The sequence below is a fragment of the Phocoena phocoena genome, chromosome 20, assembly GCF_963924675.1.
Source record: "Phocoena phocoena chromosome 20, mPhoPho1.1, whole genome shotgun sequence".
Taxonomy (NCBI): domain Eukaryota; kingdom Metazoa; phylum Chordata; class Mammalia; order Artiodactyla; family Phocoenidae; genus Phocoena; species Phocoena phocoena.
In genome coordinates this window covers 6,053,924-6,080,311 of record NC_089238.1, presented here as the reverse complement: position 1 = coordinate 6,080,311, position 26,388 = coordinate 6,053,924, and the positions used below count along the sequence as shown (strand labels likewise).

General features: G+C 50.8%; 2 protein-coding genes across 2 annotated transcripts; both read right to left on the bottom strand.

Moving 5' to 3' along the window:
* Window positions 1-858: 858 nt before the first annotated feature.
* Window positions 859-6,772, bottom strand: LOC136140977 (kallikrein-6-like). The gene is made up of 5 exons (XM_065899105.1): window positions 6,733-6,772; window positions 6,127-6,286; window positions 3,037-3,284; window positions 1,814-1,950; window positions 859-1,017 (listed from the first exon to the last, which is right to left on the bottom strand). Exons 1-5 carry the CDS (start codon window positions 6,770-6,772, stop codon window positions 859-861), a joined length of 744 nt encoding a protein of 247 aa, XP_065755177.1.
* Window positions 6,773-14,319: 7,547 nt separating this feature from the next.
* Window positions 14,320-17,825, bottom strand: LOC136140976 (kallikrein-7-like). Its single transcript, XM_065899104.1, has 5 exons — window positions 17,753-17,825; window positions 17,127-17,283; window positions 16,660-16,901; window positions 16,366-16,502; window positions 14,320-14,475 (listed from the first exon to the last, which is right to left on the bottom strand). Exons 1-5 carry the CDS (start codon window positions 17,823-17,825, stop codon window positions 14,320-14,322), a joined length of 765 nt encoding a protein of 254 aa, XP_065755176.1.
* Between the last annotated feature and the right edge of the window lie 8,563 nt (window positions 17,826-26,388).

The following is a 26,388-nucleotide window of genomic DNA, read 5'->3' as shown; positions in this document are numbered from 1 at the left end:
CTTCTTTCTGGTCCATCCCGCACATGGCCCCAGAGCTGCTTCTGCTCTCATCCCTTCCATGGCTCCCCACTGCCCTCAGGAGAAGCCCTAGCCTCTCAACCTGGGGTCTGTGGTCTTTTGGGATTTGGTCCCTGCTCTCTTTATCTCCCATCACTCTTACCCACACACAGTGGCCTCCCAGCCCTCTCACCTCCCTGCTTTTGCTGCTACAAGGGGAGTTTAGTGGAGAAAGCCACCCCTCAGGGCTAGTTAGGTGGAGGAGACAAGGATGTCTTGCCAGGGAGGAGAAAAATCAAGTTGGGCTGTAAAAGGGAACTAAGGATATCTGGGCTTCAGAGAGGCAGAGGTGGGATAAAGGCAAAAAGTACCACTAATAATAAAGTTCACTCTTTATTGTTCACACGGGTGTGCCAGGCGCTGCCGTATGTGTTTCACACGTTTACAGCCTTGAATCTCCCCAACAACACAGCCACCGCCTTATGAGGGATATACGATTATTATCCTTATTTTAGAGATGAGAAAATCTACACACTGAAGGAAGGCACTTCCCGTGGTTGCACGGCTAAGCAAGTGGGGGAGCTGGGAGCCCAACTCAGGTTCGGCCAGACTTAGAACCACTTCTCTGTAGGAAGAAGTCCTGGAATAATTGGGGAGGGAGAGATGCTTGGAAGGGATTTTCCTGTATTCTCTTAGTGGCAGGGTTGAGACCTTAGCTGGTGTTCCCGTCACTCCTAGTGATGCAAGGATGGGGCTGGAGTAAAATCAGGGAGGATTTGTGCTGTGGTGTCACCACTTTTATTAAGCATTAAGGGTCGGGTCTGGGCAGGTGGGGGAAGGTCAAGAAGTGGAGGTCATATATCAGGATCGGTTGGCCTGAATGGTTTTTCGGATCCAGTGGCCATATCTGCAGACGTCGGTGTAGACGCCTGGCTTCTCTTTGGATCCGCAGGGGACGTTACCCCATGACACGAGGCCTCGGAGACGGTCGCCACACACCAACGGACCCCCAGAATCACCCTGTGGTTAAAGAGGGAGAGAGTCAGATACAGGCTCGCAGAGAAGGAAGGACAGACAGAAGGAGACACAGAGACGTGTAGAGAGGGGGAAAGACACTCAGAGATGGAGAGAAAGACACACATACGGAGAGAGAGAGACAGACAGATACAAAGTCACAGATAGGGAAATAGAAGAGACTGAGGGAGACTCAGAAACACAGAGATCTCTAAAGAGAGGACAGATGGTCTCAGAAAAGGGGCTCATCTGCCTGCCCTTTCTTTGCACCCAACTCACTGTGTATCACTTTTCTCTATCTTTGTCTCTTTCTCCCACTTGGCTGGTCTCTGCAGATCCTTCAACGCACAGGGCTCAGTTTTGGCATCAAAAGGAGAAATCCAATGGACGATGGTGGCAGAAAGCCAAGCTCCAAGTATTTGGGAGTCGGGATGGAGCCCCTTCTCTCCCCGGCCACGGTCCCCCTTCTGCACAGTGTGGTTATTTCCAAGCAGAACTTGTGGGGATTCTGTTGGAGCAGGGACAGCCTCCTGGCACCATCTGTGTCCCTACTGTGTCTCTGTGGTTCTTGATCTCTTCATCTCCATCCTTGTCTCTGCATTTCCTGTCTCTGCTGACTGACTTTTTACCTCTGCCTGTCCCCGATTGTGTTTCTGTGTATCAAATTGAGTCTCTCTCCCTTATCATGCCTCTGATTTTCACCCAGCCTGTCTCTGTAAAGCTCTAGTTTGGCCTGTGTATCTGTCTCTTCCTGCCCATCCCTGTCCTTGGCTATGCAACTGGTGGGTCCTGGCGTCCTCACCTGGCAGGAGTCCTTCCCGTGCTTCTCATCCCCGGCACACACCATGTTTTGGGTGATCTGGCCAGGGTAGGCGCGGTCACACTCCTCACGGGGCACCAGGTTGAGGTATGCACACTGGATGATGTTAGGGAAATCACCTGCAAAGAGAGATGGGCCAGGATCACTTCACAACCCACCCTTCCCATCGATCCTCCAACACCTATAAATCCTCCCTCCCCTATTGGACCCTATTTCCCATCGGTTCCCTTTTTCCTATTTGTCGCTCATTCTCAAAACCCACTTCCATTGCCTGACTCCTGATTGGTCCCTCTTTCCATCAGTCTTCCCTCACATTGGCCTGTCTTCCTCACTAATTACCCCTTCTACCAGTTCTCGTTTCCTATTGGTTTTTCCTTCTCTTAGTTCCTGCCTTCACTTGTCTCTTTTCCATTGGTCCCACCTTCTTCAGTAGTTCTGCTGACCTCTAGACCCTCTTCCTCTATTAGTCCCGCCTCTGTTATAGCCCGTCCTCCTTCATTGGACCCTTCTTGCCCATTGGCTCATCCTGATTGGTCACCACTTGACTTTTGGTCTTTCCTAACTGGTCCCTTCTTTCCCCATTGGTTCTCCCTTCTATTGGCCCTTCATCCAAAGGTCTACTACTCCCTCGCTGCCGCTTCTTTCCTAAATGGCTTCATCCTCCCCCATTGGTTCTCCTTTCCTTTATGGCCCTTCACTCACTGGCCTACCCTCAATGGTTCCTGCTGATCTATTGTTTCTCCTCTAGTCCTTCTTCTAGTGACCCCTCTTGACCACTGACTCTTCTCAGTTGACCCTTCCCCCATGAGCTTTCTCGACACTGTTTGCTTTCTCAGCTCACATCCTTCAGCTGGCTCCCCTGCTTCTTCCATTAGTCCCTCCTCCATTTATCCTTTCTTGATGATTGGTGCATCCTGGTTGGTCCCTTTTGACAGCTGGCCCCCTTCCTGATTAGTATCTCCACAGTGACCCTCCCTCCTCGTTGACCCTTCATCTTATGGCCCACATCTCCATACCATTCACCTGTTGGTCTACTTTCTCCATTGGCTGTTCACTCATTGGCCCAACTCCCACATTTGCCCTCCCTCCCCATTGAACTTTCACCCACTCGTACACTACCCCATTGATTCTCACCGTTAACCCACCTCCCCATGACCCGTCACCCATCGATGATGGGTCACCTACATCATTCTCCCCCTACTGACCATCTTCCGTCTTGCCCCAGCCGAGGATGTGGCAGCTGGTGTGGTTGGCTGAGCAGTCTCTTTCCAGGGACAGGGGCTGTATGCGTGCAGAGAACTTGGCTGGACGTGACAGACGCAAAAGCATGATGTCCTGGTCATGGATGGCGGCGTTGTAGCCAGGGTGGACCACAGTCCGGACAACAGAGCTCTCCTCCTGGAAGCTCTCCCTTTGCTGAAGGTCGTGCTTTCCCAGGTAGACCTGAAGATTCCTGGGAAAGAGAAGGGCTGGGTCTCACCTGGAGCCCTTGGGCTGCAGCTGAGGCTCCAGAGGGGGCGACGGTGGGAGGTGGGGTAGCCTGGTACACCATGAACCATCCGGTCTTCTCCCCTCACAGTCTTTCCAGCTCAGTAAACGACAGATCCATCCTTCCAGAATAACCCGCAGACTATCCTTGACTCTTTATTTCTTGACTCACCTCCCAGCTGTCCAGAAATCCTTTTGTCTCTCCAAAGCATATCCAGAATCTGACCACTTCTCACCTCTCCCGCTGCTGCCATCTTGGTCTGAGCCACCATAATCTCTTACCTGGACTACAGTCTCACTGGACTCCTGGCTTCTACCTTTGCCCCTCTATAGTCTGTCCTCCACAGAGCAGCCAGAGCTATTTTAACAATATAAGCCAGCTTTGTCCCTCCTGTGCTCAGAACCCTCCTGTGACTCCCATCTTGCTCAGAATAAAGGCCAAAGTTCTCACTGTGACCTACAAGGTTCTGCACAATCCATCCCCGTCACTTGTCAGTTATCTCCCCGTCTCCCCCTTCTCCTTCTGTTCCAGCCACACCGGCTTCCCTGCCTTTCCTTGAACACAATAGTCATCCTCTCACCCCAGGGCCTTTGCACTGGCTGTTCTCTCTGCCAGCAACTCTTTCCCCCAGATATCTGCATGCCTCACTCCCTCACCTCCTTCAAATGTCACCTTCTCAGTGAGGCCTTCCCTGAAGACCCAATTAAAATGCAAGTATCCACCACAACAGGCAAGTCCCAGCTCCCTCTCCTGATTTCCTTTCCACCAGAGAACCTAACATCACCATCTGACACGCTATATACGTATTGTTAAATATTTACTTGTTTTACTGTCTCCCTCTGCCACAGCCGTGCTATTCGATCGAAGTTTCTGTAAGGATGGAAATATTCTCCATCTGCGCTGTTTGAAACAGTGACCACTGACCACAGGCAGCTACTGAGCCCTTGAAGTGTGGCTAGTGGATTTGGAAATTCGTTTCATTTTTATGAATGTAAATTTAATTGGCCATATGTCGCTAATGGCTACTGCATTAGATGGCACAGCTCCAGAATATCAAGATGGGATTTTTGTTTTAGGCAGATACATCCTCCTCGTTGCCTAGACCAGTGTCTGGCATACGACAGGTGTTCAGTAAATATTTGTGAAATGGATCAAAGCATTACTCCCTTGCTCAGAAGCTTTCCATAGCCTCCAGCTTTTCCATTACCCTCAGAATAAAGTCCAAGTGCTTTATCCCACTATCCTCTGACCCTCAGTGAACCAGTAACTTTCTTTTCTTAGAACTCTTCACATTGTTCCCACTTCTTTGGTCCTTGCGTCTCCTCTGCCCTGGCTGCTCTGCCCCCTTTCTCATGTCCCATGCCTCAGTTTGAATTTCATCTCATCAGAACGCCCTTCCGGACGCCTTCTTCCATCGAAAGCAGGTACCTCTGTTCTTTTCTCTCATGGAGCCATCCCTGTTTTTTCGCCTTCATCGGACTTAGAGTAATTTGTAATTGTATGGTTTGTCGAGGATTCTAGAACTGTCTTCCTGCACCTTTCTGCTCCTGTGTTCCCGAGGGCAGAGACTCTGGGTACCTCCCCGTCTCAGTCTTTGCTGAATTCCCACTGCCCAGCTCAAATCTGGCCCTTAGTGGGTGCTGTTGGTCAATGTGCGCTGGATGAATGAATGAGGATGGTGGGAGTGATGCCAGGTTTACCAGCGCTTGGGGGAGACCACCCTGTGGGGGGGGGTCCTTGTGTCCATGACCCTGCAAGGTGAGACCCCTGTTGGGGTCTCTCCCGGCTCCCACTGGGATATGACACTTGCTACTTCTCTGAGCTTTAGTTTCCTCAGAAGCCAAGAGTCCCTTATTGTGGGGGATTCCAGGAAAGGTATAGAAACTGCCTACCTTGCTACGTGGCCCATAGTTAGCGTGGAAAAAAGTGGTGGCTCTTGTTCATCAAACTACTGGTTATTAGTGCCCTGAGGATTAGTCCTGGGTCCTCTATGGTCCTCTATCTATGCCCACTTTTTGGATGATCTCATCCCATCCCGTAGCTTTAGATACCACCTGTTTGTGGTATTTCAAGTCCTAATGTTTACCTCCATCTCTGACCTCTCCCCTGAGCGCCAGCAGTCAACCTGGCATCCTTCTTGAACACCAGCCAGGTACCTGAGACTCACCTTGGCTAAAACAAAATGTCTGATGCTCCCCACCCATATCCAAACTGCTCCTCTTTCCTTCCCCCCCCGACTCAGAGAAAGACACATCCAAACAGCCAGTGGTTCAAGCCCCATCCCCGGAAGTCAGCCCTGCTTGTTCTCTTTCTCTCCCATTCCACACCACCAAGTCCTGCTGACTCAGCCTCAGGACCCCTCCCCGGGTTTTCAACTCCCCTCCATCCCCAGGGCCACCGTCCGTCCTGGTCCATCTCAGGACGATGGCAACAGCCTCCACATGCATCCCTTCATCCCCCGCCCAGTTCGCTTTCCAGAGTGCTTTTAAAACTGTAAATCAGTCATGCTGCTTCCCTGATTAAAACTCTATGTGGCTCCCCCCAGCTCTTAGAATTAAATCCATCGCTCCCTACAGGGCCCTGTAGAAGGTCAGTTCATCAAAGCAGCAGTTTTCTTGTTTTCTTCACTGCGATATCCCCAGGGCCCCAAACACTGCCTGACACGTATTTAGTAATCAGTTAAATACTGGTCAGTTGAACCCGGTTATCAGATGGCCTCACGATGGGACAGGGGGATGTGTGAAGTCTGCAAGACGCCCGCAGGGTCTAACTGCAACCACTCCTCATTCACAGCGTGGAGACTCACGGTTTTTGGCAGTGGGCAGCGGTGAGGACCCACAGTGGGTGAATGAGGACCCCCCCACAGAGCAAGTGGCCTGAGGTGTAGAGGGCAGCTTGGTAGGGGTGAGACGTCAGCTCACAGGGTCCACCATGCAGCAACTTATTCTTCTGTTCCTCTGTCTGGGCTGAGGGAGGGAGGGTCTGAGTCAGAGAGAAGGTCTGGAGACGTCAGGTACCTCCCCCCAAGGTGAACCCCATTGCTGTCTTAATCATCAAGATCTTCTCCATCCCCATGCCCCAAACCAACCCCATCCTCCAACTCTTCTTCAAACCCACCCCTTCTTCATCTCAATCCCCATCCCCAAAGCCAAAGCCATCCCTAAGCGTTCTTATCTTTAACCCCACCTCCAGCCAATTTCCCCATCTCTAACCCCATCTCCCAAGCCAAGCTCATCCTCAAACCCTTCCCCATCTGCATCCCTCGTCCCTAATTTAACCCCTGCGTCTTCCTCATTTGAAACCCAGCCCCCTCCATCCTCATGTGTATCCCCATCCCAGCTCCAATCTCTTCCCCATCAACAACCCCCACTCCATGCCCAGACAGCCCCGTGCCCCTCCCTTTTTGGCCTACCTGCAGCGACCAGAATCAGTGTTACAATCAGCGTCTTCATGGCCGTACCTGAGAAGGGAAGCCAAGCGCTCCATGAGTCCCGGCCTCAGACTTCGCCCAGTCTCCTCCCTCTCCGCCCGCCTCATCTTCCCTTTCCTCCCCGGCCTGCCCTGCTCTCCTGAACTTTGACTTCTGTCTTCCCCATTTAGCCTCTTGATTTCTTGTCTCCCTGACCCATGTCTTCCATCTGAGGGTCCCCCGGAGGCGGGTGCCAGAGAGGACCCAGAACCTGCTGCTCACGGCGCACCTCACATTATTTTTCTATCCTCGGCTTTAGCCTGCCTGATTAGTAACAGGAGGAGGGAGGGCCCCTGACGTTCTTCCCTCTATGGGATTTCTCCTCCTCCCTTTGGCTCTGTGCTTACCTGTTGCTCAACCCCACACCTGTAGGTTCTGGTGGGAGGTGTGATCTTACCTGCTGGGGGCCGGCTGCCTGGGGGTCGACTCTTGGGTTGGGGGCAGGGACAGTACGTGTCACAGGCAGACAGAAAGGGAGACAGACAGAGAGTCAGAAATGCAGGGAACCGCGGAGAGAGAAGTGATGCTGAAAACAGAGAGGACGCCTCAAGAGTCGGAGACGGAGGGCAGAAAGCAGAGAATATAGGGGCTGTGGCGCCCAGGGCCTGGCAGACAGACACCCTGAGCTCCCTGGCGCCCCCTGGAAGAGACTGGTCCTGTCCTCAGATGCTCCTGGTGTGTCCTTTTAATCTCTGCCTCCCCGGGTCCCCGAGGCAGGAGAGGGACCCGCCCTTTTCCTCCTCACCCAGGACTCCCACGCATATTCCTCCCACCCTCCCACAGCTCCCCGCCTGATGGCCCCCCTGACCCCGGCTTCCAGGGAGGGCAGTGCAGGTCCCTGAGTGCACTGGGGGCCCGGGTTCCCAGGTCTGAGGGAGGAGGGGGCTGGGGGCTGAGTATTCCGGACCTTCAAGGAGAAAGGAGCTGGGAGTCTGCACACCTGGATCTAAAGGAAGGAAGGGCAGAAGCTTGTTCTCCTCGGTTCCTAGACGTCTAGGTCCTTGAGCAAGAAAGGATCTGAGGGGCTTCCCTGGTGGCGCAATGGTTAAGAATCCACCTGCCAATGCAGGGGACACGGGTTCGATCCCTGGCCCAGGAAGATTCCACATGCCGTGGAGCAACTAAGCCCGTGCGCCACAACTGCTGAGTCTGCGCGCTACAACTACTGAAACCCGCGTGCCTAGAGCCCGTGCTCCACAACAGGAGAAGCCACCGCAGTAAGAAGCCCGCGCACCGCAACGAAGAGTAAACCCCGTTCGCCGCAACTAGAGAAACCCCGCAGGCAGCAACAAAGACCCAGTGCAGCCAAAAAGAATAAAAATTAATTAATTAACTTAAAAAAAAAGAAAGAAAGAAAGGATCTGAGGACCCAAATGCCTGCGTCCCAGGCAAACACACAGAACCCCCTGTCCTCCTGGACTCCCACCTCTCACGTGCTCTGGGGCCTGCAGGCTGTTACTCCTGGGTTCGGCACCCTTGGGCACTGGGAACGAGGCCCCACGGGTTCAGTGGGGTTGGGGTGACTCACGCACCTGCCTGTAAGTCCCTCTGTGCGTGCTGGAGAACCTCAGTGTCCTCGCGAGACACAGCAAAACCAGCCAGCAAGAAAGCGTGTGTCACCAAGCTGGTACCCGCCCCTGCCCCAGGCTGTGGTGCAGACCCAGGCACTGTGGGGAAAGGGCCTGCGAACAATAGGGCTTTGTCTGTCCCCAGCACCCAGTGCCATGCTCCTGTCGGCTCCATTTCTCAAGCTCTCTTCCGGGCAGGTGGACGGCCGGCTGCATCAATTGCTTCCCTTTATCTCTATCTGACAGTCCTGTTGCTGTCCTTTGAGTGTCCACCCACCTCTGCCCGGATATCAGGACTCTTGACCCGCCTGGCCCCCCTTCTCCAAGTCTCTCGGTGTCCAGCTCTCTCCCTGGCCATGGCGGGGGGTGCCTCCGTGTCTGTCTGTTTGTGTCTCTCCACCCCTCTGCCTCTTTCTCTATATTTTTCTCTGTATCTCTGTCTTTCCCCTTGATTTTCCAAGTCTCCGTTAACACTCTCTAAATCTCTCCTTACCTCTCCTAGGTTCCACCTGCGTTTCCAAGAGAAGCTTGTGTATGCACAGAGGGGAGTTAGCTCCTGCAGAAGGGGTGGCGTGGGAGAGGGCAGCGGGGAAGCTAGTGGGACCCAGGAGGATTTCAGGACTTGTTGATGAGATTTAACATGTACAGAGAGACACAGAAATAAACGGGAATGCAGGAAGAGTGTGATGAGAAACGGGGGTCCAGGAAGCTATGGGGGGATCCAGGAAGATTTGAAGAGGTGTCTTTAAACTTGGGCGTTTTAGTCAGTAGGAGAGAGGTAGTTAAAGGGTCTGGTGCATGCAAGGAAATGGCAGACTGGCATGAGCTGGAGGAATGGGTGTACGTGCGGCCGCCTGGAGGGAAATGGGTGTGATAATCACAGGGACGGGCAAGATGGAAAAGGGAATCTTTGGGGAAAGTCATTGAGCAATAAGTGCAACTGATATGAATAACGTCAACCTCAGCACCAGCTTGGGCCTGGCACTGTGGGTAGCATTTAATTCTTGCATTAAATCTAATTGCTAACACCTTTGCTTGTCCCCTGTCACTCCTGGGATGAAAACCAATCTGGCATTTGATATATTCTCTGGGGCTGCTCCCCTTGCCCCCCAGTTTCCCCCAGGCCCTTCTCACTCATCTCCCCACTGAACCCAGCATCTTGTTCTCAGGACCCACCATCCTCCCAGGTACCAGGTTGGACCGCTCATGGCCCATTGATCCCCAAGTCCTATCCCACTGCCTCCTCTCTCCGTGTGGTCCCTTCCCTCCATCCCTATGTCCCTGGTCCCAGTTCAGACCTGCTTCTCTCCCACCTGGACCTTTACCCCAAACTCTTCCCCTTCTCTGTATCCTTCACTTGACCTCAGAGGCATCTTCCTGTGTCAGAGCTGACATTGCCTCTGTCTGGCTCACAGCCCTGGCCTGGGTCCCCCAGCATCCACAGCAGTACTGGCCAAAAGAAATATAATGCCAGGTACACGTGCATTTTTTTAAAAATAAATTTATTTATTTTTGGCTGCATTGCGTCTTCATTGCTGCGTGCGGGCTTTCTCTAGTTGCGGTGAGGGGGGCTAATCTTCGTTGCGGTGCACGGGCTTCTCATTGCACTGGCTTCTCTTGTGGAGCACGGGCTCTAGGCTCTCGGGCTTCAGTAGCTGTGGCACGCGGGCTCAGTAGTTGTGGCGCACGGGTTTCGTTGCTCCGCAGCATGTGGGATCTTCCCAGACCAGGGCTGGAACCCGTGTCCCCTGCATTGGCAGGCGGATTCTTAACCACCGCGCCACCAGGGAAGTCCCCACGTGTGCTTTAAAATTTTCTAGTAGCCACAATTTTTTTTAAAAGTAAAGAAAAAAACCCCCAAAAAACAAGAGTTCATTTTAACATCTCGTTCAGCCCAATACATCCAAAACAATATTATTCCAATGTGAAATCAAAATACAATTTTATTTTTAAAGATTTTTTATTTAGTGTATTTTGGCTGCGTCGGGTCTTAGTTGCAGCACACGGGATCTTCATTGAGGCATGCAGGATCTTTCGTTGCGGCGCACGGGCTCTTCGTTGTGGTGCGCGGGCTTCTCTCTACTTGTGGCATTCGGGTTTTCTCTCTCTAGTTGTGGTGCCCGGGCTCCAGGTCGCGTAGGCTCTGTAGTTGTGGGGCGCGGGTTCCAGAGCGCGTGGGGTCTGTAGTTTGCAGCACAGGGCCTCTTGTTGAGGCGCGCGAGCTCAGTAGTTGTGGCCCACGGGCTCAGTTGCCCCGAGGCATGTAGGATACTAGCTCCCTGACCAGGGATCGAACCCACATTCCCTGTATTGCAAGGTGGACTCTTTACCACTGGACCACCAGGGAAGTCCCCAAAATACAGTTTTAAAGAGGTGGTTTGCTTTCTTATTTTTTTGCATGATAGATGCTTGGGATCCAACATGTCTTTTACAATTACAGCACGACTCAGTTGGAGCTGCCACAGTTCACGAGTCAGGAGCCACCAAGGCGAATGGCTGTCACATTCTCAGTGCAGCTCTACCCACTTGTGTTCTTGTGCTCCAGCCATGGAGATTGCTTGAAGCTTTCCTGAACCATTCCATGTCTTCTAACCTCTAGGCCTTCGCCTATGTTATTCCCGCCTCCCAGAATGTTCTTCCCAGCTTCTCCTGGTAACAACTTGTCCTTCAAGTCTTTGCTTACACGTTACCTCCTTCAGGAAGACTTCCCTGAACACCACCCAACTTCCAACCCTCTGCAGATGGGTTAGTCACTCTCATCTAAGATCCCACAGCAGGTGCCTCCTTCATGTCACGCTGGATGGTGACCGTCTGGATCCACACCCATCTCCCCCACTGGACCATGAGCTCCTTGAGCGTGGGCGCTGGTTCTCACTCACCTCTACGTCCCAGGCACCAGAACAGCACTCGGCCCAGAGGAAGCCTTAGCAAATGTTGACCAAATGACTAAATGACTTCATTCCTCCCACTCCTGTTTTATACAAAAGAAAGCTGAGGCTCAGAGAAAGGAATTTAATCGCTCAGCCTCAAACACCCAGGAAACGGTGAGCCGGAATTGGAACTCAGCTTCCAACATGGCGGTGGACGTGGCGCATCTCTTGGGGCCCCATCTGGTTCCACCTTACTATAATACGGGATGGGTGGATTTGGGAGGAGTTATTGGGAGCCCTGTGGGAAAGGAGGGAGGCGGTAGGCAGTGGGGAGTGGAAGGACCTCTAAGAGAGAGGATGAAGTCCCCAGCTCTAGGCATTTGCCAGTGGCCTTCATGGTTTTGCCATCCCCACACGCCGCGCCTGCTTATTTATGAGACGTCTTTCTCCCAAGTGACATGCTCCACAAAAGTCTTCAATAAAGAAAATGTTTTACGAGAAAACTTTACGAAAGTGTAAGCAGGGAAAAGAGCCAGAAGCCACAAACAATAAAAACCAACACTCAGGGGCTTCCCTGGCGGTCCAGTGGTTGACTCCACGCTTCCAATGCAGGGGACGCGGGTTCGATCCCTGGTTGGGCAACTAAGATCCCACACGCCATGTGGTACAGCCAAAAACAAACAAACAAACAAAAAAAGCCCAACACTCATTGCAGGCTTATTCTGTGTCAGACAATGTTCTAGCACTTTCTGAACAGTAAACTTATACAATCTTCATAACAGCCCTGGGAAATAGGTGCTACTTCTCTCATTTCAAGGTTGAAGGAACAAGGGTGGGGAGGTGATGTGCTCAAAGGTGAATAGCTTGCAGCTGCCAGAACTGGGATTGGCACCCGAAGAGCGCAGTTTCTAGAGTCAGTGTCTCTTTAACTATTACACTTTATCAGCTACCCAAAGAAAAATGAATTTTTTTTTTTTTTTTTCAGTATGCTGGCCTCTCACTGCGGTGGCCTCTCCCGCTGCGGAGCACAGGCTCAGCGGCCATGGCTCACGGGCCCAGCCGCTCCGCGGCATGTGGGATCCTCCCGGACCGGGGCACGAACCCGTGTCCCCTGCATCGGCAGGCGGACTCTCAACCACTGCGCCACCAGGGAGGCCCAAGGAAGTTGTTTTTTAAAAATTCAACAAGAGTATGCTCTCAAGTCATCGTAAACCAATCCGCCTCCTGACGGGTATACAAGAGCTGCCAACAGGCAGAGCCAGTTGTCTATAGGCTGACCTAGTGCAACTGTGATGTTTTGTTACTTTTTAAACTTTTAGGTTGAATATGGATTTGGGGTGGCTTGCTGGAGAGAGGGGAAGTTGATGGAGCTTCATGAGGGTGGTGGCCAGATACTCTTGACATTCCTTAAACTTGACACAGACCCAGAGGCGGGAGGGGCTGGGGGCCTGGACTCCTGGGTCTGAGGGAGGAGGGGCTGGGGACCGGGACTCCTGGGTCTGAGGGAGGAGGGGCTGGGGGCCTGGACTCCTGGGTCTGAGGGAGGAGGGGGCTTAGCTTCCTGTGCACAGGGACACCAGAGGAAGTTAAGAAATTCCACGGCGGCTACAGAATTCCTGCAATACGAAGAAGCGTGGGAGAATAGGAGGCTAGGAGAGAGGGGAAGATGGTGGAGCTTCAACAAGAGGAGAATGTTGACCAGTCAAGAATTCTGGGGGAGAAACTGGAAAGACAGGTAGGAGAGGTGAGTCCTGGGCATCGGAGAGGCTCCCTCTGTCAGCACCTTCTGAGGTATGGCTGCCCAGGAGACTTGGATGGCAGGAGTAGGGGCATGGCCAGGCTGAGTCACTGGGACTCCTACCTCCACCCTTTCTGAGGCCCCTTCCCTGCCTTCTTGAGGACAGGAGACCACCTACCTGGGTTCCCAGCCCCCAGCCTCCCCTGGCATCCAGGAGGCTGGTGGCTCACTTTTGGGGGGCCCCTGTGGGACCCAGGCGTCCTGTCTTCCTGCCAGCCCTACGCTTCCCCCACACCTTCTCCCTCTCTCCTAGTTTGTCACCCGTGAAATGCCCAGAAACACTTTCACACCCCTTTCCACCCTGAAGAAGCAAACATATTCTCTCCTCCCTCCCTTTTACTCTCTTTACCTTCCCTTTTCCTCTTTCGCTTCTCCATTTTACCGATGAGGAATACGGAGACCCAGGAAACGGAGAAAAAATATGCCACTGGGCAGGGAGGCAAGGCAAGGGACCAAAAATCACGTACATTTTTCTTTCCTCTCTAAGGGTCTCCCCTCCTCCACCTTAGATCTCCAGAGCTTTTCCGCTGCTGTTTATCAGGTTATAAAAGTGCATACCCACAGAAAAGTAAATGCAAGGAAGCAGGCTACCCTCCCATGACTACCACCGTAATGCAGTTTGGTACACATGATTTCAGGTTTTATTTTGTGAATGTTTTCATTTTACATAGCAAGGATCACATGCACATATATTTCTGTATCTTCCTTTTCTCATTTAACATCACATAGCATAAACATCCTTGCCTAACACCGACAATTCTGCGTAATTAGTTGCCTTGGCAGTTGCATATCCTTGTCTCGAGCTAGCCTATTGTTTACTTAAACACTCCACTGATTCCGGACATATTCAGTGTTTCCACCGTTTTGCTATGATAAATAATGTTGTGATAAATTCAAGCCTTGCTCCACATTTTGGATTTTTTTTTTTTTTTTTTTTTTTTTTTTTTGTAGTAGTATCTTCCTAGAACTGGAATTGCTGGGTCAAAGGTGGAGAACAAGGGTCCTGATTCACATTGCCCAATCAACTTCCATAAAAATCGTATGAATTTACAGTTTCAGTGGCCGAGGGTGCTGGTCTCACTACTTCTTTACCGGCACTGAGGTTTTTGTGTCTCGTGTTTTGGTTTTAATTCCTTGCTGATTTGATTGACTTACGCACATGGCATATTGTGGAGGTTTATGATATGTCTTTGAGGAAAAGTAAAGTCAAGTATGACTGTAGATCATCGACGTCCTTATTTCTGTGAATTTCCTGTTCAGGGTGTAGGGATGGAGAGATGGGAGTGCGGAGAGATTAGCAATACGTGCTCATGGTGGTGTTTATCCAATCGACGTACTTGCAGACTTGGGTATAGACAGCTGGGTTGTTGGGTTGGCCGCAAGGGAAACCTCCCCAGGACACCAGGCCTTGCAAAGTACCTTTGCACATCAGCGGTCCCCCTGAGTCACCCTGGAGGGGACAAAGCAAATTAGCTTCAGCTTCAGAGTGAAGTCCCGCCCCCACTTCCGTCTCATACACCCCCACGGTTGTCAGTCTTTGTCTTGCCAGACCCTGGACTTCCACCCCGGCCAATGGGGAGAGACTCATAGTCTCTGGGGACCAATAGTAGAGCAGGAATTAGGGCCATCATGGAGAAGACAAACCACGTTCTCTGAAGACATTGGCTTGAGCCCCGGCCAATGGGACCAATCACAGGGAAGGGGCAGGGCTTCCAGGGGGTCAGAGCCCCATTTCTTCCCCATCTTTGAGGACTCAGCGCCAAGCCCATGGGAGAAGGGGCAGTATCTCCAGGGAACGGACACATGGGCGTGAAAGAGGGACAGGGTGGTCTTGGAAATCGGGGGCCTAACCGATGACACAATTCATAAGTCCCCGTGCAAAATGAAAGTGTGGGCTCCCTCGCTTAGAAAGTATTAAGAATTTCAAGACAGCAACAGGAGTGCTTTAAACCGAGGGTGGGACTCTCCTGAGTGTGGGACCGCGTGTCACTGTACAACTTGCACATTCGTGAAGCCGGCCCTCACTGGGGGAAGAGAAGGATGCCCCATTCTCTAGGACACACATTCCCGTCCCGTCACCCCATCCCTAACACTTACCCTCCCACCACCCCTGACAGCTGAGGGTACAGGTGAGAGCGAAAGGAGTGGAGGTACGGGGAGAGAGACAAGGAAAGGGAGTCACAGAGAAGAGGAAAAGAGTTAAGCAAAGGATGGAGAAAAGAACGGTGGAGCAGTAGAGGGAGGACAGAGAAACACCAGTGTAGGGGCTGGAGAGAGCGGCAGAGAGGTAGGCAGATAAAAAGAGAGACAGGCTTCCCTGGTGGCGCAGCGGTTGGGAGTCCGCCTGCCGATGCAGGGGACGCGGGTTCGTGCCCCGGTCCGGGAAGATCCCACATGCCGCGGAGTGGCTGGGCCCGTGAGCCATGGCCGCTGAGCCTGTGCGTCCGGAGCCTGTGCTCCGCAACGGGAGAGGCCACAGCAGTGAGAGGCCCGCTTACCGCAAAAAAAAAAAAAAAAAAAAAAAGAGTGACAGAAGCAGACAGCCAATGGGGGCGGGGGTGGGTGGCAACACTGATGGAAAGAATGAAATGAAATTAGGTGTAAAGGGAGATGTGGGAAGATACTGTTCAGAGACAGGGAGGGAGTTACAAAGAGGAGGGGAGAGACAGTTCTTTGCCCAGGACCAGGACCCAAGTGAGGTGAGTGAGACATCAACTTCGGGCACACAGTCTCAGTAATTGCAATAAACAGTATTTTACTGCAATACCTTAAAATTGAATTTAATATGAAAAAGTCCGTGATAAACACAGTATCCCAATTTTAGATAAAGGGTCAGTACAGGGCTGTGCTGAGACTTATTGAAGCCTGAGGTAAGCGGGAGATTCAGTAAGACTGATGGCTCTTTATTGAAAATTCTGATATTTTGTTCATCGTGGACTTTTGCATAGATTTTTTAAAAAATATTGCATAAGAATGTCATTTATCTTGATTACTGAGTTTTCTGGGCACCCCCACCCCTTTAAAGTTTGGCTTTGAAGCCAAGGCTTCACTCGCCTTCCCCTAATCCTCGCCGCACGTTGCCCATCCCCAGCCCCTCCCATTCATCTTTCTGCCTCATCCTCAGGGCCATACCAGCCCCCACTGGGCTGCCACTACTGACCTGAGCAGAGAATAGGATAGAGAAAGCTAGGAAAGCTGGGTCTAGGGTGGGGCGGGGGGTGATGAGGGAATGCTCAGCGCCAAGGTCAGGTGCAAAGATTCTGGATAGAGGGGGAAGATGGGGCTCCGTGCTGAGATGAAGCAGCCAGGGACCCAGGGCAGGGGAGGAAGGAGGGCTCACGTTGCAGGCATTGGTGCCGGAGTTGGAGATGCCAGCACACAGCATGGAATCTCCCAGCAAGTCCATGTAAACCCTCCTGCAGTCTCCAGAGGAGATGATGTCGACCTCTGTGCACATGAGTTTCTCTGGATAGGTCGCTGCAAGATGGGGGGGGGGGGAGGGGCTTGTCAGTCAGAGGCCTGGGACTGTGGACCCGTGGGTCCTGATGGGGAGAGGATGGGGGTCCAGGATCCTAGACCCTGAAGGAGGAGGGGTTCAGGGTCTGGGGCTCCTGGGTCACTGAGGGAGCCTCACCAATAGGGCTGGTGGTGGTGCCCCAGCCAGAAACGATACAAGTGGTCCCAGGGGGTTCACAGCGGGAAGGCAGGTTGACCTTCTTCACGGTGGATGACAGCCTGGCCCGCGTCCTTAGCTTCACCAGCATGAGGTCATTAACCTTGCTCTGCATGGAGTAGTCGGGGTGGCGGAATGACGTTGTGGCTCTGATCTTCTGGCCTCTGCTCAGGGATTCACTGCCCAAATGCACGGTGTACACACTGGGAGAACGGAGCAACATTCATAGCGTCACTGTGAGTGAGAGAGTGGGAGAGAGACCCAGAGAGAGAAAAACAGAGATCCTGGGCGGGGGGGGGGGGGGGGGGGGAACGACAGAGACCAAGAGAGGGGGCAGGGCAGAGATGGGGGTCGATGGAACAGAGACTGGGGGGGGCAGGGACCCAGAGGGAGAGCTGGAAGTGCTCAGAGCACCCGTGCCCACGTACTTCAGCATGCAGTGGGCAGCAGTAAGCACCCACCACTCGTTGACCAGCACGCCTCCACAGTAGAGCTGATTGCCGTTGAGCAGGGCCACCTGCCAGGGCTGGGAGCCTCTTAGACACGGGAGTCCATCAATAATCTTGTCGGCGTTCTTGTCCCGGGCTGGATAGAGACATGGAGGAAAACATGGGTAGTAAGCCTCAGAGGAAGGCTGAGTCAACAGCGGAGGGATTTGGAGACAGAGATGGAGACAGACAGAGAGACAGGGAGAAATGCAGAGGCAGAAATGGAGAAGAGTGCAGAGAAAGCAGGAGATGGAGATGGAGAGAGACAGAGGCAGCCCACTCAGAAACCCAGGAGGAGAATCTTGTCTGTCTGGAGCTGACGACAGAAGCTGATAGGAGAGACCCTGAGTGCAGAAGACAGGGCCTGGGGGACACAGAGACCCCAGGAGTCAGAAGGAAGCAGGAAGAAAAGTGGCAGAAGGGTCTTGTCTTCTGAGGGAGAAAGCTGCTGGAGCAGAGGGAGGTCCTGACTCAGGGACCCCTTGGAGAGAGGGGCCCTTGAAGACGGTCACTGGGGATGATGGGAGGTCCAAGGGTTAGGGCAGCCCTCCCAGACTGGCCCTCACCTTCCTGGGCAGCAGATCCCAAGGCTAAGGACAGCAGTAGGGTCAGCAGGGGTGGAAGAAGGAACCCTGCCATGGTGGCTTCTCTGAGTCTCTCAGCGGCTGCCAGGTAGAGGACGGGTCTCTTTTGCTGCGGAGAAGGACAGAGTTCAGGAAGCAGGAGTCCCGGCCCCCAGCCCCCTCCTCCTTCAGACCCAGGAGCCCTTCCCCTTGGGACCCAGGAATCTGGGCTCCCATCTCTCGCCATCCATAAGTCTGTATCCCTAGTTCCTTTTCCCCTAAGAGACCAAAAATTCCAGACCTCCAGCCCCTCATCTGTCAGAGCCGGGCATCCAGGCTTCCCACTGCCCCCTCCCCTCAGGAACAGGAGTCAGCTGTCCAGCCAGCCTCATCGCCCCTCCCCCCAAATGAGGCCCCTTCTCACCTCCGGAGGGCCTGATCCGACGTGGGGCGCAGACTCGGTTGGGAGTCAAGTGTCTCCAGACCTGCCCAGGGCGGCAGTCTTATACCACATCCAGCCCCCGCCCCCGCCCCCGCCCTCAGCGCCCCGGGATGCAGGTGGGAAAGGCTCAGAGACACCCTCTTCCTGTGCATCTGGTTATCTCGAACCCCCGAGGCAGCTAATTCACTTGGCAGGACTCTACTTTTTCCAGCCTCCCGCAGGCCCCTGCGCATTCCGGGCCCAGCATCCCCGGTGGCCGCTACGGAGGCGGGAGCCGCAGGTGCTCTGGCTTCGAGGGGCAGATTCAAGGAGTGGCTGAGCTCAGGAAATGCGCTGTGACTTGGGTCCTCCTTTGGGGCCACTTCCTTGCCCCAATCCCCTCTCAGGGATAACCTAGAGCCCATACCGTAATTCTGACGAGCTTGTGATAATTTGTTCAGGCTGGAACCCAGTCATGTCTTTTGAACGTAATATAGGGTATGAATGAAAAAGAAAACGCTTTCCCTAACTCCACCCTGATAAATGCTTACGTTTATCAATATAGTCTCTGTTCTCCTGTGATACAGAGATTTCTATACATATTATGTATTTATAACAAAAACGTCCGTACTAAACATTATCTAATATAAACTTTTTCTTTATAAATTACCTTGAACAATTTTTCCTCCTAGTATATTTATCTATTTAAAAAAAATTTGGAAACATTTATTTATTTGGTTGTGCTGGGTCTTAGTTGCGGCAGGCAGGCTCCTTAGTTGCGGCATGTGAACTTTTAGTTGCGGCATGCGTGTGGGATCTAGTTCCCTGACCAGGGATCAAACCCGGGCCCCCTACATTGGAAGCTCAGAGTAGCCACCAGGGAAGTCCCTCCTCTTAGTGTGTTTAAATGGGCCTCCTTCCTTCTTAATGGTTGCATAACATTCCATACTATAGTTGTACCCTGACTTATGTAGTCTGTTTCAAATTGGAGTATTTTGGGATAGTTTTAATTATAATAATGCTGGGTTGAGCTTCCTTGTACATTCACCTTCACTGACTGTGTTCACTCAAGCAGTATTTACTGAGCGTATACCCTGTGCCAGCAGTTATTCTGGTTCCTGGGGACACCATGCTCAGCAAAGCAAACAAAAATTTCTTCATACAGCCTCTTGTTCTAGTGGGTGGAGACTGTGAATACAAAAATAAATATATAAAATATATAGTTTGTTAGATGTTGGTAAGTACTACAGAGAAAAATAAAAGCAGGGAAGAGGGTATTTATATCAATGCCACCATTCAGCCATTTAACAATCATTTAATAAATATATTTTATAATTCCTATGTGCCCGCAACTTACTATTATGCCTCAGAAGGTCAAAAAACGTCTTTGTTAAACCACCAGACTGTACGAGAAAGTAACAGACCTGTATTTATTTAAGAGTCACCTTGCAAGTAATAATGAACAGAAAGTAGAACTCTATCCTCAGTATATTTTCAAGGTAAACCAAGCAGTCACCCATGATTATTTTTCACATCTAATATTTTAGGCGGTATTGACTCGCTTTGTCGCACTTTGCGCTTTTTCAAAGCAAAAGCTCTGCGTTAAAAATACAAGACCGAGAGAAATGTACATTGAAAAGGACAAAAGCAGAAACGTCATGTGGAGAACCTGGGAACAAGAAAGAATATCGTGGGGATTGTCTGAGTCATAGTGTACCTTCAGATAAAATAAATATTTAAAATGAATAAAATAAACTTTAAAAAATTTAAATAATAAATAAATAAAATTTATAAAAAGATTTAAATAAAATTTTAAAAAAGAGCAGGGAAGAGGGATAGGGAGTTACTGGTTTCCTCCACTCTCAGGGACCCCGGGGGTCATACTATTAGGAAGATTCCACGTGAACATGACATTTGAACAAAATCCTAAAGGAGATGGTGGATTGATCCATGTAGCTACTTGGAGGTAGTGAGTCCTAGGCAGAGCAAATGGGCAGGTCAGTTAGGCAAGGGGCATGCTTAGAATGTTCTAGCAGGGGAACCCTTTTGACTGGAGCTGAATGAGCAGGGGGACAAGGGCAGGTAATGAGGTCGGGGAGATAATAGGACTAGGATGACATAGGACCTTAAAGATCAGTGTAGGACTTTGGTGTTTACCTTGAGTGAGATGGGAACCGTTATACTTGAAGGCAAGTTCCTAAAAGCGGAATTGACCCCAACTTCTAAATCAGACCCCCAAAGTGTGATTTGTTCCTCAGCCCTGAGCCCAAATCTTACCTCAATCCTGACCCCTACCCCAATTCTATTTTTGTCCCATAGTTTGGCCCATAATAGACATTATTGCTGCCTACTCAAACATTCTTTCCTTCTGTCTTTCTACCAGAGCCCCGATTTTGTTTGGATAATCTTTTACCCTCATCATGATTGCAAACTTTACTGCACCAAGCAGAAAAGCCGTTTCTGCCTGCCAGCGATTGGTTTAGAAACGGACATGTGACGCAGTTCTGTCCGATGAGGAATGAGGGGAAGACCACTGGGGCACTTCTCGGAAAGGCTTTCTTATTTCCAAAACGAGACGCCGGAAGAATTCTCTTTTCTTCTTCTTCAAGATGGTGTCCCTTCTGGATGTAAACTCTGGAATGGTGGAAGCCTTCCTGGGACTGGGGAGAGAAGAACAAGATTTGTGTTTTCTAGCTGCTATACTAAGGGGATTTTAAGGGGATGTGGAGACGTGAGGAAACTATTGCTCTTGTTCGGATGAGAGATGATGACTTGGATAAAGCCATTGGGGAGGTGGAGATGGTAATAAGTGGATGGATTCAAGATGCGTTTAGGATAATCTACAGGGCTTGGTGATGGATTGAACGGAAGTTGTGGTGAGGGAGACAGATGTTAAGGCTTCAAGGTCTCTTGCTTGATGGATGGTGGTACCATTCATTGAGAAGACACGGCTGGATATGATCAAGTGCTTATCAGAGAGTGAAAAAGACCTCACTCTTTTAACAGAATGCTGAGGAGGCAGGGGCTGAAGAGAGAATCCAGGGACTTCATGCATAATTCTAACTCCAATCCTTACTTTGACACAATTCTCAACACCAATCTTTTTTTTTAATAATACAGTTATTTTATTATAAGCCTGAATATCACATGACACATATTCCAAAACTAAACAATGTTGTATGGGAAACAGAATAAATAAGCATATTGAAAGATGGTAGTCTATCTTCTCATCCACCACTAACGTTGGTAAAGGATACAGTCCAATTATAGAAATTTAAAAAGGTAACACGTAGGTTTCACTTTGAATTCTGACCAAGCTTGGTATCTGATGGTAGAAGACACATATACTAAAGGCTCAACACCAATATTGACGCAAGCATGAGTTTTAACCCGAAACCTTAAGTCGTACCCAATCCTAACCCTGAATTCTGCTATAACCTTGACCAATTCTAAACTTTTACGTCAACTTGGAATCTAGTTCCTACCAAGTTTCTGCCTCCAAATATCAACTCAGGCTAGATTCCACCCCTCCATCAACCTTAACCCTGACTCTTGACTCAAACCCTGGATCCCTAACCATAACCCAAACTCAACCTTGACCCAAACACTGAATGTCACCATAGCCTCTGTCCCAAACCTGACCACATGCGCCAATCACACCAGTCTCAACACTCTGACTCCAGTCCCGGCCCTACGCTCACCTACAGCCCGATTTCTACATGAAATCCCATCCCATTTCCATGCCAAACTCTTTCCCTCACCCCACCTTCACTTTTCCAACTCCATGCGCCACCCGACTCCGTACTTCCTTTCACACACTAAAATAAAGTTCACCACTTAACACCCTACAGTTGACCCCACACTGACTAAACTCAAGTGAAGTCCCCAAAACTTCGGAGACACCTACTCTCATCAAATCCCAAATCAGACCCCAGAATTCGGATCCCGACCCCCACTAATTCCACACTGGGACCCCGGCCATGAGGTGTGTCAACCCTCTCGACTTGGGCTCCCAAATCAAGTAGGGGCAGATGCTAGGCCAGACCTCACAGCACCGTGAGCCAGCAATCTGTATCTTTCCCTCCTGGCTTCCCAAAGAGAGGAATTTCGGCAAGACTTCCAATCTGTTATCTGTTGTCCAAATCTTCATTCCTGGACTCTCTCTTCGGCCCTCTGCCTCCTCAGCACACTGTTAAAAAGAGGAAAGCAGCTACACTACTCCAGAGCCCTGCTATCCACTCCTAAATCACCAGAATGTCTCTTCTGCTGTGCTTGGCATATGTGTCTTTTTTTTTTTAAGATTTAATTTTTTAAAATTAATTAATTAATTTACTTATGGCTGTGTTGGGTCTTCCTTTCTGTGCGAGGTCTTTCTCTAGTTGAGGCAAGTGGGGGGGCCACTCTTCATCGCAGTGCGCGGGCCTCTCACTATCGCGGCCTCTCTTGTTGCGGAGCACGAGCTCCAGACGCGCAGGCTCGGTAGTTGTGGCTCACGGGCCTAGTTGCTCCGCGGCATGTGGGATCTTCCTGGACCAGGGCTCGAACCCGTGTCCCCTGCGTTGGCAGGCGGATTCTTATCCACTGCGCCACCAGGGAAGCCTGGCATATCTGTCTTTCTGTTGTTGTGGGGTTTTTTTGGTCGTGTTGGGTCTCAGTTGCAGCAGGCAGGCTCCTTAGTTGTGCCATGCATGTGGGGTCTAGTTCCCGGGCCAGGGATCAAGCCTGGGCCCCCTGCCTCGGGAGTGTGGAGTCTAAACCATTGCACCACCAGGGAAGTCCCTGTCCTTCCGTGTTCTTGACTATCTAATCTGACTTTGTTGCTAAACACTTGTCTTCACAAGCAGAGGAGATGTGTCTGGTGTTCAAAGGTGTTTTTATCAGCACCCAGCCCAAACCAGGGAGTGTAGGAGGTACTTAAATAAATACTACTTTGCAAACCACTGTCATCCACAGATCAGTCAACAACCCGGTCATTCCTTGTTCCCTGAGCCATTCAGCCACAGGGCGTGATGGGAAGAACTTGACTTCACAAGTCAGACAAACCCAGGTTTGACCAACCCTAGGTGCCCTCCTCGTGATCTCAGGTAAGTGATTTAATTTTTCCAAGCCTCACTTTGCCCCTCTCTAAAGTGGAGGAAAGCAAAATCTACTTCTCAGGGCAAGTGAAAGAATTAAATAACATTGGCTGCCTTACCTCATCCTACCAGGAATGAGGCAGCTTCCATTTCTTACGCATCTACTATGTGGTGTGTCGGATACTCTGCAAACCACATCTCTATTCGTCTCATGGGACCAAGCGAGGACTGTCTTCCCCATTTTATAGATGAAAAAAGGGAAGTTTAAAAGAAGTTAGAACCCTAGTGCAAAATCAACAGCCAAGGAGGCAGAAGGGTCAGGATTCGAATGCTGAGATCGCCCATAGTCTAACCATTGTACAAACCCACCATCTGAGAAGGAAGTTTCCCTGGGACACTGTCACATATGCTCAGAATCTCTTTTGGTTAAAAATGAACTCGGAACCCCATAGGCTTGTTATTAATGATGCATGCCCCCACGTTGACGAGAGCCCCAAATCCCCAGTCCTCTCGTGCCCTTTGGGTTTGGTCCCGTTCCTAAGTCCCACCCAGACACCCAGCTTCATACTTCCTTTGCACACGGACTTATGTCCTGATCCTTTGCCAGATGACTCATCTTCCAGCTCATGATCACACCTGAGAGCTGGTATCTTGCTGCCCTGCAGCGGCTGTCCCTTACTCTAAGCAAAGGGGGTGGGGCTTCCATGAAGGGGACAAATCCAAGGGGAGCCGTGAGGACTGAAGTTGCAGCCAATAGGAAAGAGAGTGTTATATCTATGGCATATCTCAAGATGTGTCACCTTGGGGTTGGGGAGCTCACTGAGGGAGCATTGAAGTCAATGGCGCCATTCCGTGGCCAGCTGGGAAGACGGCACTGCTCCCCAAGGAACCGATCATAGGAGAAAGCAATCGTGCTAGGGCACCCAGTCAGGACTCGAAGAAAAATAGCTGACTACCTGATCATCGGTAAAGTCAGCACAAATTCCAGGCACTGACACTGAGAAATAGGGCAGGGAGCTTGCGCACCCTCTAGACTCAGACTCTTTCCTTCATGGGCTTATCCTCTCACTCCCTTTAATCCCCACCTTGTCCCTGCACCCCACCCTGCAGACAAGCGTTTCCAAGAAAACAACAAGGACAGCTCAATTATTCTGATCCCTGTGCTGTGTAACCTGCAGGGAGAGTGTGCCTTCTCTGAACCTGCTCCCCACTCTGTAGAGGTAGGGGTGCTGACTCTTGGGGATCACCCCACTGCCAAGCCTCCAGTCTCTACAGGGCGAATGAGGGAAGAAGAGAGTTTCAGAAGTCACTCACCCGGCATGTATCAGCCCCACTGCTTTCATTTGCACGGACCATACTGTCTGTGACTTGCCCAGGGTAGACATCTTCACACCGCTTCTGAGGAATCATTTCTACTTCTGTGTAGTTGAGGGTGTCAGGAAAATTCTCTGAGGGGGCAGAGGCTGCAAGTTCCCAGAGACAGCAACACTTTCCCCTCCATCCCTGCCTGTAGCTAACCTCCCTTCTGTGTATCCACAGCTGCACAGGGTTTTCTGACACATTTCACAGGGCACATCACTTCTCACCACATGAAACAAAGCCATGGCCCCTGCTGTTTCTTTTTCTCCACCTAAAGCAGGACCTCTGGCCCTTACCTTTCGTTTCTTGCCCTATTTTCAAATTAAGGTGTCCCCTTGGGACACCTCTGACCCTTTCTAATCTTTCCATTCCCAGACCACCAGGTCTTCAATCTCAGCTAAATCCTACTTCTTCCAAAATATCACAGCCTTCCCTGAGTATTCTAATGAAAACAACACATCTCGGGACTTCCCTGGCAGTCCGGTAGTTAAGACTTCTTCCAGTGCAGAGGGTGTGGGTTTGATCCCTGGTCGGGGAGCTCAGATCCCGCATGCCTCAGGGCCAAAAAAAAACAAAACATAAAGTAACAACTTCAATAAAGACTTTCGAAAAAATGGTCCATATCAAAAAAAAAAAATCTTAAAAAACCCCAAAACACCACATCTCCATCACTCCCTATTCTCTTCCCCCCATGCTATTCCATTATAGCACCTGACTGTACCTAATATTTCATTTTATGTGTATTTGTTTATTGTCTATTTCCCCACCTAGCATGCAACTCCATAAGGCTTTGTACACTACAGTACCTGGGGGCATATCAGATGCTCACAAAATAAGTGTTGAATTGGTGATTGACGGTGGAATTAATCTTTCTTATTAACCTTTGAAGAATAGACTTGAGAGGGAAAAAATTCGATCTGGTACCTCTACGTGCCAGAAGGTGTGGGCCCACAATCTCATTTAACCCTCACGACAGCTCTTTGAAGGAGGAATGCTTTCATTCTTTCATCCATGCATGCTTTCAACAAATGTTTATTGAACACATACCATATACCAGTCACCACCCTGGGCACTAGGAACACACAATGAAGCAAATAGATATAACCTGAGCCCTCATGGAGCTTAAAAGTCTATTATCCCAGTTTTGTAGAGGAGGAAAGTGAGGACAAGAGGTGGGAAGGGACTTGCCCAGAGAAAAGGGGCAGAGCCATGGTTTGAAATGACCTGCCTGATTCATGAGCAGCTAGGTTTCCACAGCATCCCATTGTCTTCTTAGGAGTCAGACAGGCAGGGACCTGAATCATGACTCTGCTTTCCTGACGAACCACATCACCTCTTGCAGCTGAGCCCCGGTTTTTTCACTGTGAAGCAGAGCAAGGGGCTCCCCGAACTCTGAAGCCCCAGAGGGAGGACGTCCATGGAGGTCCAGACTTGTGGGTCCAGAGCGAGGAGGGAGCTGGGGACCTAGACTGTGAGTCCTGGAGGAGGAAAGGCCTGGACTCCTGGGTGTGAGGGGATCTGGGGCGAGGAATCTTGGGTTCAGGAGGGAGAAGAGGGAGCCTGTTTTCCTGGGCCACCGAGGAGCCCACGTGTCCTAAGTCTGTTGTGAAGACTACGTAAAATCCTGTACCCGTAAAAGGTCTCATAACTCTCCACCTTATAGGAGGGATGCTTTCATCCATCCACTCATTCATTCATCCATCCACTTCTTTGAGCCCTGTTAGTAATCTGTTCATTTGTTTCCTTTCTCCCACCACTCCTGTTAATATTCTGGTCTTTAAGGT